At 36.9% G+C, this 13,429-nt stretch overlaps 1 protein-coding gene across 1 annotated transcript; it reads right to left on the bottom strand.

Moving 5' to 3' along the window:
* Window positions 1–8,888: 8,888 nt before the first annotated feature.
* LOC112177011 (haloacid dehalogenase-like hydrolase domain-containing protein Sgpp) lies at window positions 8,889–11,980 on the bottom strand. Its single transcript, XM_024315172.2, has 5 exons — window positions 11,711–11,980; window positions 10,192–10,306; window positions 9,937–10,091; window positions 9,349–9,610; window positions 8,889–9,251 (listed from the first exon to the last, which is right to left on the bottom strand). Exons 1-5 carry the CDS (start codon window positions 11,860–11,862, stop codon window positions 9,072–9,074), a joined length of 864 nt encoding a protein of 287 aa, XP_024170940.1. The 5' UTR covers window positions 11,863–11,980; the 3' UTR covers window positions 8,889–9,071.
* Window positions 11,981–13,429: the final 1,449 nt, after the last annotated feature.

The following is a 13,429-nucleotide window of genomic DNA, read 5'->3' on the forward strand; positions in this document are numbered from 1 at the left end:
AATCTACCTAAATCTCTACCCGTCACCTTCTATCCGCCTCCGTGGAGCAGAGAAAGGAAGACGCGTGAAGCATTCGGTGGTAGCTCAACGGATTAACAGGTGGCAGGGACATATGAGCGTAATTTGATTAAAGGAGTGGTGGTATCTCAACAATGCAATAGGTGGCCTATGCAATTCCTATAAACAAATAAGGGCAAAAAGGTCTGGTCCCTATTCATTTCGTTTGTCGTCACTCCGTTTGCGCTTTAGTATAGTTATAATTTGATATAGTGAGAGAAGACTTTCTTTAGCTTCCTCCAATTTTAATTATTATTTTTTTGAGGCATACAGATGTCACCGATTCGCTACTCTCATCGTAAAATAAATAAAAAAACACCCAATCATGAAGTTTAATAATAATAAAAACACCCACTCAATAAGAAAATAATAAAAAATATAAAAAACAAATTATGAAAATTGCGCCTATTCACTGTTTCTAGTAAAGAAGACTTTCATAAATATAAAATAATAGATAGAAACCCCTAATGGTTTGTGCGTGGGAGCTATAGACACCAATCTGTTCAAGAACAGTGGGTATGACTCCATTATCCACCGGTCCTTCATTTCGTGGCAATATTTGTGTGGCTGTTGCCCACAATTGTTGCGGTGTATCTTCATGGTCATGGACTACTCGAGGAAAAGATTAAAAAACAAGGATACCAATTCGATGCCAAATTAGAATAATATTAATACCTCAACCTTTCCAACACCGCCACACTTTGATCACAGCTTCCAGGTTGTGTGTAAGGTTGATTCTCTAGCCTGGTTGCACCGAAAACAAACAGCAGATCGAGGTTGTAATTCTTTTCCAATGCAAAGCTTCGATTCCATGCATGCATGGGACAAACCCCGTCGAACACCCCCTCAGAAAAGTGCTGCATTTTAGGAGGCATTTTCAGTTTTTATAAGTGCCTCCGCCGATCATTACGCATATTATCTTGATGACAAAGGAGCAAAGAGACTACACTATTTTCAAATCCGCTATATTTTCTAGAGCTATAAGAACCCCATAATTGTACTGTATCTCGATCTCGACTCTAACAGTGAAGAACCACACTCACTTGAAATTAACCATGTCCGTCGTCTTTTATTTGTTCTTGATTAGGGTTACCTTTATTTATCTGATTAAGCTCCAATGCAAATCCAGGGAGATCATTTTGTCTTATTGATTGACTGAACCAGTGGTCAAAATGTCAACGAATTTTATATTTTATTGTTAAAGACTTAAAGTAGATTGTAGAAGGAAAAGATGGCTGTAGGATATGAAGACTTCGACTGCTACTAGAAATTGAAATTAATTGGCCATGGCAGATGCAATTAACACTGGACAATTAATCAGGGTCATCCAGTCCCCATTGCCATACGGGAAATCAAGTTGGTGACAGTGTACATAGAGGTTTTTTTTTTCCTCTAAAATTTGCATGGGGTAAAGTCGGGTTTAAGTTATCCAAAAATTAGAGGAGGTATACATACAAAATTAAGATATCTGAATAGAACCACTTCATAAAAAAAACTGCGATTAAAGAAAGAAAAATATAGTGATCAACATCGGTCTTGTGACAATTATAATAATGAGCTCACTTCAAGGTAAATGTGTCCTACCCACTTCTACAAACAACACGGAAAGAATCACCACATTTTTCGGAGTTAGAAATATGTAGGAGGTGCAAATAAAATTTTGTGGTGTAACAAAAAAAAAGTTGAGAAGCAAATTTTTTCTAAGCTCATTGAAGCCCAAGAGAGATGAGCATAGCTAGTTAAATCAGTTACGTAATGGAATCCACATCCTAACTGATTATGTAAAACTCAGACAAAACATATTATGATCACAGTATAAATAACGCGGGTGGGGAAGTTTCTTAAGGGGAGGAACGTACTGCATGCAATTGTCAATCGATCTTCCAGAGCTAGTTTAGTATTCTTTTTTATTGAAAGAAATCAACAACGATAACAGAGCCTCCGCGATCAAGCAATGGATTCAGGTATGATTGATAATACCATTTCAATTCAAAGTTTTTAAATTTATTTCATGAAACTATGGTTTGCCAATCTGATCTCGATCTCTAATTGATATCTTTATTTTTGGTCGGGGGTATTGTTCAGATTGGTCAGGATTGCCTAAGCACGTTTTAGATTCAGTTTTTGAGCGATTGGTGTCACTCGTAGACTATGTGCGATTCAGTGTTGTGTGTAGGTCATGGCATTGTGTAGGTGTAGCAAAGAAGAATTCAAGTAACTTGTGCCTAAAGATGTCAAGTTGTCCAATGCTCTTGATTTATAGTGACAAAAACCGGACATGGAATTTATACAATGTTGTGGATAACAAGGTCCTGGCTTTGCAATTAAGAGTTCCAAATAAGCGGTTTTGTGGGTCATCAAAAGGATGGTTGATATATGTTGAAGAAGACTTGCTGTAACCCTAATAAAACCATTCGCTGGGGTTAAAGGAAGGAAATACAAAGAAAATTCAATCATTTTCCTTCAGTACTCCCTCCCAACATGGACGCAGACTTGAGCGAGATTTGGGCTGACCGAATTAGATACAACTACTTTGTCTTCAGAGCAACTATTCCTGCAGATCACCCAATATTAAATGCGAACGATTGCATTAATGTTGTAGTCATATATGAGGACTATTGTAGGTTGGCTTTTATTAGACTCAACAAAGACACTACATGGACTTTTGTTGACAGTAGGTGGACGTTAATACGAGAAGTTGTTCACACTGAAGATAAGTTCTAATGTTCTATGCTATGAATCGATGGAGCCAGCTTTTGTCTTTTGGTATTACGGCTCAGTCCAACTTAAATGTGAAATTGGTTGGACACGAGATTTCAGGAACCAAGTTTATGCAGAGATAAGGGATTCAAAGTCTTTTATTTCAATTTCGATCGGTGTGAGTGGATTGAGAAGAAAACACTCGGTGATGTTGCTCTCTTCATTGGTGATAACTCTTCGCTCTCTGTTTTGGCTTCAAATTTTTCACTTTTCAGGGTGCATGCCAAATTGCATATACTTCAACCACGATTGCGATCGCAGAGGGAAAGATTTCAAACATTACGACTTTGCTGTGTATAACGTGGAAACTGGAATAAGGTTGCAAAATATGTTAATACCTTAGTGAATATGGCCAATCGACCTTGTATCTGGATTGTACCAACTTTTCAAGCAAGCGACTGATATAAATGCATGCATGAATAGTAGTTAGTAATTAATTATTCTTGTGAGTTGTCTCTTTTACAGGGTTTGTAATCCAATTTGGTTCTCCAATAACTCTAATTAGTTATAATTGATTGGTATGTCAGGATCATGGGATCGAAGATTTTGATCTTGACTCTCAATTTGTACTATCCGCGGGTCCTTTTTGTGATTGATTAGAATCCAAATTTTATTGATATTTTGCAACCCCCAAGATTAGCACCGGTGTACGAGGAGTATTGGACCTACAAGCTTGTGTAATGTTGTGTACACAGGGTCTTCTCCCTGATTTCTTGTCTCAGTTTAATCAGTCACACTAATTTAATGTTGATCCCCAAAGTGACACTGAACAAGTTGATCATTTTAGACCTATAAGCTTGTGTAATGTTGTGTACAAGATCATTTCAAAAATAGAGTTAACCCACTTTTAGACAAATATATATTTCTAAAAATCAGGATACTTTTACCCTAAAAGATCAATTCTAGACAATATTCTTATTACTCATGAACTCTATGTTTGCCAATTGAATTTTATCGTTTTTATTTCTACTCGAAGAAGTCTTAGATCTGTAGCCTCAATTTTGCTATGTCTAATAAGTTGACATTGTCAGGATTGCTTTTGCTCTAAATGCAAAAGGAGCATGCACAATCCTTTGAATTGAAAGGGTCATGGGGAGTGAACATTTTTGTTGAGGTATGATGCTGATGAAACTTCAAGAACATTGGCCATCTCCATATATCCCAAGTTTGAGAATACAAAGAAAACTAAGAAAGAAAGAAAAAATCACAGCCAAGAGTCTGAAATGCTCTTTACTCTACATCAAGTATACTTCTACATATTAAAAAATCTCAGAATTCATGTTTTACAAAACAAAATATGTTGATAGAACCTAATTAATTGTTAGGAGAATAGTGATAGGAGCATAAAATGCAACAAATATAATGTGCAATCCTTCACATTTTTCTTAGTTATTTCCTTTAAAAAGTCTATTTTAACTATGTTTTCTTTTTAGGTTGATCGTGAAGTGATTGAAGAGAGATAAGAGGTTAAAGGGAGCAAAGAAGCAATGGACCATGAAGTACTGATGCAAAGGATTAAGTTTGATGAACCCTTTGGCCGGAAATAACAAGGAAAGTCCACGGAAATCGTTGTGCAAAACAATTTCTGCAAAGCAGAAAACTGCAGCTTCAGAATAAGCTTTTCGGGAACGTTTTTTGCATTCTTCCAGCTACACCTTTGCAGGAAGGACTAGCGATCCTTAAAGTCATTATTTTTTAATTGAACAAGAGCTAAAAAAATGGTCAGAAGCATCAACGAGGTAGTAGGAAATCAAATTCAAAGTAGGCTTCCCGATAAGGCAGAAACTGTCAGCTTTTCACGAAGCTTTTTTGGAGAACTTTTCCAGCGACTTACTTGGAGTTTTTCCAGAAGGTTATTGATCATTCTAGAAGATATGATGTCATAGAACACATAGGATCAAGAAACATCCAGAAAAGTGGCGAGAGGAATTCTTTCCTTGTCCAAGAATTAAGCTTCAGACAGAAATTGAGTCCCAGACAAAACAGGACAGTTTGGCGGAAATCTTCTATGGACGGATTTTTGGTGCATTTTTGGAAGGTTATTGATGCTGAAAATATCAAGGAGAGTCCTAGAATGATTCCTCAAGATTTTGGGAAGATTGTTAAGGCTTGAAAATCGTTTAATTGTGTACCAATTAGAGGAATGCTCAAGCAACTAGGGGAGGATTTCAAAGCAGAGTTGGAGAACGAAACTTGGGCTGTGCTCTTCATATATATAGAGCATCTGAACACGTTGAAAACCACAGAGCCATCTTCTGCCCTAAAAACCCTAGTTCACAAAGTCTAAAATTCCTAAACTTCAAGAAGCAAAAAGCCGTGCACACCATCATCCACCTTCATCAAGCTTTGCCGTGTACCATCTTGAAGAAAGTTCTTGCATCCAAGGCTGCCTAAAAGTGAATTCGTGGCTCTCATCTTCTCTCCTTTACGGTTTTTACTTTCTTATAATTCAAACTCATATGTTTTTAGTTGTGAATTTTAAGACGACGTGTGGCTAATTTACTTTTGTTAGAGGCGAGGTTTGAAGCCCCTAAGACATGTTTTGACAATATTTTGATTCTTAGTTTCGTGATTGCTTTGTTGTGAAATTGTATATTTGGTTTTGGTTTACAGATAACTCTCTCGCATGTTTATGTTTTATGAATGCACACATAAAATATTATGATCATATGAGTGGGGGTAGAAATAGGTATTTTAATCTCCTAAACGGTTAACCATATTTATTTCAAAGGTAGCAAAGCTTATAGGACAATAGACCAAATCAAATAATGAGAATTGCATGCTAGGTAGGCGTTCCACACTAGTATTGGATTCCTGTTTTGATCAAAGTTCCACGTGTGATTAATGCTTAGAATAAATTATTGACAGGATAGCATTCTATACCTTGATTGTTTATTCTAAAGGCTTAGTAATGGTGCGTTCATCTTGCTTAAGTAATTTAGGGAAGTAATAAGAACTTATGCATGCGTTCATGGTTTGTTCTTGATTGAAACATTTTTTACGACTTAGTAATTGAAACTAGGATGATAAATTTGTCTCAAACATGTTTTGGTGGTGGATTTCTGAGTTCCTAATAGCTTCATCCATATATTTTCAAAACCCAAAAAAAATCTTGAATTGCTTTCTTTATTTTCTATTTATTTTTCTTTAAAAACCAAAAACCCCCAAATCAATTTCGTTTTAGGATTGCAACGCACTCTTCTATCCTATCTGTCCTTCCATATTATTTTTCTTTTTCTTTTGTTGACGTTTTTGTTAGTGTTAGTTTAATTTGTTTTGTTTTTTTTTTGTGTGATTAATATACCCTCAATTTCTGGCTTCGAACCATCCTTACTTATCCTTTACTACTGACGACTATATTATTATAGGGTTAAGTTGAGCGTCTATATATTTTGGGCGTATCAAACAGGTAGAGCCTCATTTAGTGAGATTTTGACAAGCTCTACAAACCATAAATGATTGAGTTTCAAATGCATATGAGCACAAATCTCATAATCAAGGCTTAGTGCATTTACCAACATGCACGTGATAGGTCTTTTCTTTTGTGAATGTTTTCTTGCGGATGGGTTTAGGGCACTTGGTTGAAGTGATCTTTACCTTATGTAGATCTTTAGAGTGTAGATCTTTAGAGTGAGATTTCATCCCATTGAAATTTTAGAATGACAAGATGCACCATGAGCACAAAAAGTGAATGACTGCTGCAACTTCAACACTTCTCTCATCTTAATTCTTCATCATTTTCCTCTGCTAATTAATTCCTCCCCTTCTTCATCAATTTCCTCTGCTTATTCCTAGTCTTAGACTACATAATAGTTTTACTAAATATAGCACACACTTTTTTGTGAAAAATGATATTTTGAAATCATTTTGAGATTTGGTGGACGGCGACGGGAAAATGTTATACTCCCAAGGAAATGAATTACTCGATTGTTTGATCCATGCAAGCGATGATTGTCAACTAAAATAAAACATAAACCAAGGAAAAGAATAAGGGATAACCTTTGCCCAAGAAAAAAATCATCGCTAAGTAATTAAAAAGTTTATTTATTTTTGATGAGGAACTACCTTTTCGGACAGAATATTTGTCTATAAAGCTAATTTAAAAATTAAGTTTTTGATGAGATAATGATAGCCGATGAAACAATCGTTGACAAAAGTAATTTAAAAAGTTCACGTTTTTGATGAGCAACAATTGTTATCGAAATAGTTCAAACAAACTTATTGACATGTCTGCCCTACCTAAGAATCTTTCAATATATATAGAAAATTACATACAAGTGTCAGTTTGAAACTTACTAGTTTGTTTGTTTTTTTTTTTTTGGTACATCGGGAGCCAAAGGCCCAAACAGAAAAGAAAAGAGAAAACAAGCTCATATGGCTGGTGGTCTTCCTAGGATGAACAACTCCAATAAGTAATAGAGAAACACCTCAGAAGCAAACACTGGGGTCTTTGAAGAGTGCAAATGCCTGGAGAAATTGACACAGCGTTTAGCTAGAACATTAGCCAACATCTGTGAATATGACTGACCTGTTTGGTAGCGAACTGCTGCATCAAATGCTTACAATTCAAGATCAAAGTGCCTAAAGGGTGGAGCTCAGCATTTTCTTTATGTAACAGGTTCACCAAGTTTAAAGAATCATATTCCACCTCTAGATTAGTAATAGACAAGTCTAAAGCCCATTGCAGACCATAAAACATACCCCAAGCTTTAGCCAGAAGAACCTCTCCAAACCCCATATTGCACATGAAACCATTTGTCCAGTGCCCAAAAGAATCTCTTATTACTTCTTCTGCTCCAATTGTAGCAATACCAACACGGGAGCCATCCATATTAAGTTTGCAAAACCCCAGGAGAAGGCTTACACCAAGATAACATATCAATCTGCACGTCTTTCTGCATAAGGGGTTTGCTATTTGCACAAGAAGACATTCCACCATATTAAGAAAAGTATGCTTTTGATAGATATTGGCACATAACCAACTCATCCAATCTAAATTGAAAGTAATCCTCATGTTTAAAGAAATATTAATTAAAAGCTTGCCAAACCTTGCTAGCTCTGGGGCAATCCCTGAACAAGTGAAGTAAAGTCTCCTCCTTATCACGATAGAAGTGACAAAAAGGATCAGCAGCCACGTTTCGTCTGAATCTCTGAACATTGGTAAGGATTTTCCCTTGCAGCAAAAGCCATAAGAAAATTTTTATTTTTGGAGGGATGGGAATAGTCCAAACCAGATTCCACCTATTACTTGATTGGTCTGGTTCATCCAAAGAAGTTGATAAGCCGATTTAACTGTAAAAACTCCAGAAGAAGTACCTCCCCAAATGAGTTTATCAGGGACCCATCAAAGAGATCGGAATACTTGTGATTTTATTAACAATCTCCATAGGTAAACAGCTTTTGAGCTTGGGAAGATTCCATTCACCATTACACCAAACATCTTGAACCATTACACCAAAAATCTTGAACAGTAGACATATGGTTAGAATGTCTAGGATTACAAACAATCTGACTTAACACACCAACTGAGGACCACTTATCATACCAAAAGTATAATATCAGTACCATTACTAATCCTCCAGTGAGGACCTTTCCTTAGAAGTTCACCACCATAAACAATCCCAGTCCAAGTACTGGAACAATTTTTTGGCTTCCGATAGTTATGTTGTAATAAGGAGTCATCCTTTAGGTATTTTTCTTGAAAAATTCTACACCATAGACCTTGATCACCCTGAGTTATTCTCCAGCTTGCTTCGCAAGTATAGCTTTGTTCATATCAGTAGATGGGAACAACTATTGGCCACGAAAGTGTCCTTGGCAAAACTAGTTTAACAAATTTAGTTTCTGATACGTAACAACTATTACCGATGAAACTATCACGGACAAAAGTAAATAAAGAAATTTGAGTGCTAATTTGTGGCTGAGGTGCTGGGTTAGGAAACTGATCATCTTGTTGTCCATCCATCAACTCTAGCCCCAAGTGTCACATTGATTAGATGTGTGCGCCACCGGAAGTTGCTGCTGGAGAAAACCTAGGTTCTCTCACCAGTTGTCAAAAGACATCTTTGAGATATTCAAAAATTGAAGAATACTATGTAATAGTTTAGCTCAATTTCAGACAGGATTTTGTTTTGATAAGGGTTCGATATCCTACAATGTAACCAAAAAAGAATAGAATGCATGTACAATTGGGATATGCACGGTCAAACCTCCATTGTATAATTTAATGCTTTTGGTCTTTATGTTATTGCCCTTTATTGTTTCACTGCTTTCTTCTCCAACTCTTCCAGTGCTTCCCACAATTTTGGGTCACCAAAATCTTTAATAACAAAGGTGGCTCCAGCATCTAGCAGTAAACTGTCAGGGTTCCTTGTGCCTAAACCCACCACCGGCATTCCAGCTGCCACTCCAGCTTTTACTCCTGAGACAGAATCCTTCACAAGCAAAAACAAATTAAAAGGAGTGTAATGGTATATCAAAGTTTTACATTAAAAAATAGATGTTGATGCAAAGCAGTCATGAGAGCCAAACCTCAAAGACGAAAGCATGCTTATTTGACACATTAAGTGCTTGGAGAGATTTCAAGTAAGGGTCAGGAAATGGTTTTGCTCGATCGCATTCATTTGCAATAACAAGAACTTCAAAGAAACCCAGGAGGTCCAGTGCTGATACTAATAGCTCGCCATTTGGTCTTGGTGCATTTGTTACTGCAGCCCGTTTCAAGCCTTGATTTTCAATCCATTCCCGCAACTTATGTAAGCCCTTCATAGGTTCTAACTGTTCAGATGCCAATCTGCATATACCACTCCATTAATCTTGTCAGAATGAGTCTTTGGAATAGAGAAACTGAAATGGATGAAGCATTTATTGTGCAAATAATAGATAGGGTCCTCACCCCAGTGCTTAACTCTTTACAATTTAAGAAAAGAAAAAAGAAAATAGAACTACAACTCTTAATTTAGCATATGAAAGAGAAATAACAGTTCCAAAACCATGTAAGAAAAAGAAAATTATAGTTATTGATGAAGATGGTGGTTAGTCCTTTTAAGCCAAAACTTCTGCTCACAACAGAAGTACAACTCATCTCTCCATAGTGCAAGGGATTATCTATCATTTTACCTTCGGAACATGTCTTCCTTGTCTTCAAAAAATTTTCTTGCTCTTTGGAGATCCCAACCAGGAAAGAGAACACCACAGAGCTCCTCATTGTGCATCCCACTGATATTCTCAATGAAGAATTCCTCAGTGATAGGAACCCCACCATTAAAACCTACCTGTACACCAGTATATGAGTCTTAAAAGATGCTAGTGTATATGTGAATGTATGTGTATGTGTGTGTGTGTGTGTGAGAGAGAGAGAGAGAGAGATCTTACTTCTTGAAGCATTTCACGGAAAGCATAATAATGGAGTGGATCTGAATCACACAATGTTCCATCTATATCAAATAGAATTGCTTCGAGAGGAGCGACAAATGCTAGAGAACATTTACTGCCACAACATAATGGGAAGTGATTCAGGCCAGCCTTAAAGCAACAACAAAAACATAAAGAAATGAAAAGATGATGCTTGTCAAGTAGCAGGGCCTGGGGGAGGGAAATAATAAACTGAGCAAAGACATATCACAGATTAACCATTTTTTTACTGCTGAATGAAGTAACCTTGAAGTCATTGTTTTCCCTGAAATATTGTAGCTATTTTGCACTCTTTCCAATGCGCCAGATATAATCGTAAGCTTGGTCGCTCTGAATGAAATGAAACCGTTGTCTTTACTTTCCTAATTTTCTCTAGTTTAGTACTTGGTCCTATGAATCTGGTACCAGAGCTAGGTTGGTAACATCGACAAAAATGCGAGCACAACTATCTCCAAAATGGTTGTAAATGATGTACACTGAGAATCTGAGATACAATATCCTCAAAGGTTTTTACGGTACAAATAAGAACACAGAAAATCTCTGCAGTTGGTGCTTATTCTCCTACATGATATGATATTGCTGGTCTACCTAGGCCTAGACTGAAATGTATAGCCTCATGAGCTATGTTTTCTGTTGTTTTCCGCCCCCATTCATCCAACACAGAAATAAAACAAACAAAAAGATCATAACAGGTGATCTTTTGATCTTTCATTCCACTCTAAGTTGCCTCTAGTCCGAACTCTATTTAACTGTCAATGTTATCTCCAAGTGTTGGAGTGTAGCTGGATAATAAGACAACCAGACTACAAATCACATGTCTAGGTCACCATTTTACAAAATGTATTTGGCGTCATGATTGCGATCATTCCCAATGCATCTGAAGGAGCACAATCCTTTCAATGGAAGGGAGTGGCCAATTTTGCTCAGATATGATGCACACAAAGCTTCTTGAACTGTCCATGATATTGCCCACAAAAATCTAGATCCCACTTACAGTACAAAACTATTTCACAGTTCAGGGTCTACATTTCTGCTGATTTGAGTGCTTCAATTTTATCCGCTTTCTAAGTCCAAACTATTACTTTGCAATGACCATACTTCAACACATTCAATTCTCTCTCTTCTATCCAAAATATAAACCAATGATCCAAATTCCGTGCTAGACATGGATTTAACAACTGACATTTCAACCTGAGATATAGCTAGCTAACCCTGACGATGGTTCACCTACGAATTAGCTATCCAGGAAATCAAACTAACTCATCCAATCATGCTTTTTTCTCTAATTTAAAGATGCAAAATAAGCCAAATACGAATGCATTATATCATTGTAATCATCAACATACAGAAATCCATAGCATGAATCAAATTGCATATCAGTTGAGCCATCTTTGTGGTGATGGGTACGAATAAAACAACTTTGCAACGTGATGACAAACAATCGTGAATGGACAATTGATAAAAGAGATAGATAATGTACCTGTCCAGTGGGCGGGGGTCTGATGAAATGGACATCCTGGTGAGAGAGGTAGAGCCTCGTTTAGTGAGGTTGTGTCTCTGCAAATGGGTTTTGGGGAATTGGTGGGAGAAGAGGTGGTGGTGATAGTGAAGAAGCTGAGGTGGAGCTACCATAGTATGGAATGTGAGCAATATGAGAACTGAAAGGCTTCTGATATCTCTAAAGCAACTGTCTGTGTTGCACAAATTGAATGGTTCATTTGTGTTTCTGGGGTTGTCTGTTTTAGTTGTTACGTTTTAGGGATATTTGTTGACCCCGGGTATATTCCTTGGTCGCTAGTACTTGACATTGTTCACCTTGCAATTGCATCCCAATAAAGGCTTAGTGTTCCACACTAAACACAAATGATCATCACATTGTGTGTGTAGCCTAAATAAGATTTCTTGTCATGAAATGAGTTCTATTATTAATTTAGAGCGCAAAAACAAACAATTAAGCAAAACTAAGCTTCCTGCATACAATTTAGGCTCTTTAATCTCGTAAGTAGATGCAGTGGAGAAATTATTACCCTCGAAACATCACGTATTTATTATAACCCATCTTTTTATGCCTTTTATAATAAAGAAGTTCAAATGTCGATTGTGTATTAAATGAGACAATTACTTGACAAATGAGCTATTCTAATGAGGACCACTGGACTTTCTAATCAATAGTTTGAGAGACCCACTTTTCGATCACATTTTCGCAAATCAACTGTTAAATATTTATGTATGCATGAGTAGATCACTTTTGAAAATGATCAAAACCGAAACCCAAAGTGGGTTTGGGTGTGTTTTGAACTGAAAGACCATAACCGGGTTAAAACCCGCCCACCAGTTCAAAATTTACTATATACGAAAGTTGAGTTCCACTGTTTTACTGTTCCTAAGGCAACAGTAAGGAACAGTGCCTGGAACAGTGCCTGGGGGCTGGAAAAGACCGTTCTGCCCTCCTTTGAGATTTTTTTGTTCCGCTGTGTATCGTATCTGAATATCTAAGCTTCTTCTCTCTTCTAGAGCCGTCTGCTCCAATCTCTCACGCGAGTCAAAATCCACCTCACAAATAACTGTGTTGCCAACCATAACTTCAAAAACAAAGCCGACCCAGAAAACCACTTCTCAGACGACCGCAAAGCCACCATCTTTGCTGCAGAACCAAGCTCAGAACCAAGGTTAGCGCAATTGAATTTTCAGGGTATTGACTCTTCGAGATGATCGGTTTTAGCACTCGATAAAAACTGTTTTTTTTTTCCCCATCCGGATTTTTGTGTTCGGCCAATACAAAGAAAGCGGCGAGACGAAAGAAAGGGAGAACAGAACTGGGAAGAAGGAAGAGAAGGAGAAGAGACAGACTGGAAGCTCTTGATTAAAAGAACACAAGTGGAAGGTATTTGTGGCTTTTTGAGAATTTGATTTGAAATTTCTTCTGGGTTGTATATTTGGTTGGTCAAGGATTGGATTTGAAATTTTTTCTGGGTTTGTTATAATGTTATTTAACAAGAAATGGGCATATTCGAAATGAGGAATCACAACTTACCGCTCACAACTCTCCCACCTCTATGATCAAAATAGTTAGAATGTGGCTTTGAAGATCTAACGCCCCTAAAAAAAAAAAAAAAAAAAAAACATAAAAAGCGGCTTTGATGCATGTTATTAAATTGAAGATTAGATTCTAAAGGGATAATCTGGTTTGAAGATCAGT

Source organism: Rosa chinensis, chromosome 1, assembly GCF_002994745.2.
Source record: "Rosa chinensis cultivar Old Blush chromosome 1, RchiOBHm-V2, whole genome shotgun sequence".
Taxonomy (NCBI): Eukaryota; Viridiplantae; Streptophyta; class Magnoliopsida; order Rosales; family Rosaceae; genus Rosa; species Rosa chinensis.